This window comes from Sinocyclocheilus anshuiensis, unplaced genomic scaffold (assembly GCF_001515605.1).
Source record: "Sinocyclocheilus anshuiensis isolate Anshui unplaced genomic scaffold, SAMN03320099.WGS_v1.1 C33119362, whole genome shotgun sequence".
Lineage (NCBI taxonomy): Eukaryota > Metazoa > Chordata > Actinopteri > Cypriniformes > Cyprinidae > Sinocyclocheilus > Sinocyclocheilus anshuiensis.
The window spans coordinates 166-1934 of NW_015622056.1; the positions used below are offsets into that span (position 1 = coordinate 166).

The 1769-nt window shown below is 40.4% G+C and overlaps 1 protein-coding gene across 1 annotated transcript; it reads right to left on the reverse strand.

Annotated features, from left to right (window-relative positions):
• Window positions 1-354: 354 nt before the first annotated feature.
• Window positions 355-1305, reverse strand: LOC107683345 (olfactory receptor 52E8-like). Its single transcript, XM_016479400.1, has one exon. It carries the CDS (start codon window positions 1303-1305, stop codon window positions 355-357), a length of 951 nt encoding a protein of 316 aa, XP_016334886.1.
• Window positions 1306-1769: the final 464 nt, after the last annotated feature.

Below are 1769 nucleotides of genomic sequence, written 5' to 3' on the forward strand. Positions count from 1 at the left end.
TTCCATTTTTTAGTGTACCAACCAACTGATAGATAGATAGATAGATAGATAGATAGATAGATAGACATGTAAATGATTATATAGCACAATTCCATACTTTCAAATCAATGGTGGTCTGTAGCATACGTAACACTTTAAAAAGCTAGGATTTATTCAAACTCATTAGGAGTAAAACATTTCTGCATATCTGTGGTAAACAAAACGTGGAGAATGATTTAAAACTAAACATTTGTAAACCAAAGGTGGGGAGTCATTTAAAACTACACATTTTCAGAAGCACAGTTTGTCACAGATCAGACTATGATTCCAAACCCTTGGCACATTATAATATTAGGAAAATTGTTACAGATCCTTTTAATCTTCTTCATCTTTACACTCTACTCTCGTGTCTATTCTAGTGAGACCACACACAAAATACCTCCTCAGATACTTGCGGAACTTTTTATCCCTCACACCGTATATGATTGGACTCAAAAAGCGTGGCAAAATATAGACAATTAGATAGTTGACAAAACGTATTTCCAGGATGCGTCCCGGAAAGATGATGTTCAGTATGCCCTCCACGCTGGGAGACAAGTAGGACAGCATGCACATCAGCAACTGAACCCCGTGAAGCAAGATAGTGTTGGTCGCGCGGTTGGCGGAAGTTCTCTCGGTGGAGAGTGCGCGGGCCGCAAACACGATCCGCAGATACGTGCACAGCAGCGTGAGGAACACCAGCGAGAAATAAATGCCGTCGAACGCATGGCGTTTGTACAGCAGCACAGGGTCTTTGAACACATTCCGCCTGAGACAAAAAACATTAGTTTGGAAGAAACTCAAAGGCTCTGTGGCTAAAGTCACGAAAAGGTCAGTGATGTCAGGAAGCACGGATACTAACCAAATGGTCGCTATGAGCATGTACGCTCGGCGCACGGTGCAGATCTGCGCATGACGCAGAGGATAGCAGATCGCGATATAACGCTCCATCGCCATGCCGGCCAGGTTGACAGGCGTGCTGCGGGTGGTGAACACAGCCACCAGGATAAAGAAACAACACACTCCTACACTGATAGTGTACAAGATGTAGCTGACCACAAACAGAGCGATGGTTACAGTGAGCTGCACTCCATCATTAATCACCATGTGTACGAAAAGAATATAGCGAGGGTCTTCGTAAAAGATCTGGTGTCTGAAGAAGGTGGCCACGACGCTGCCATTGATGTAGCTGAGGAGGAGCCACACCAGCACCACGATGAAGTTCTTAATGAAGGCCATGGTAAACGTGTCTCTCATGAGGAGTTGCTGGCCTGCTGTTGAATTCATCACGCAGGCCTTAAAAGAGGAAAAACAGATGTAAATGCACAATAAGCTTGCCTATCAGTTTAAAAGTTTAAAAAAACAAAAACAAATATGTTGTATATTTGTTACATGATTTTATCCAAAGTGGCTTACTTTGAATTCGAGATACACACTTTATTAGATCTACCTATCTGTCTACACAGTATGTAATACAGTTTGTAATATTATAGTATATACAGTATGTAGATCTGATTAAGCTCATATCTCGAATGCAGTTGTAAGCCACTTTGGATAAAAGCATCAATTAAATATAAATATTTTTTATGACTGACAGTGCAATTTAAGAATCAACCACCGAAAAACCTATAGTATAACATTAACACCTTCATTATTAATTTTATCACATGTTTATGGGATAGCAAACATATTTAAAAAGCAAAGATATCCCTATAAGATGTTTGTATGATACACAAATACTCACATAAACC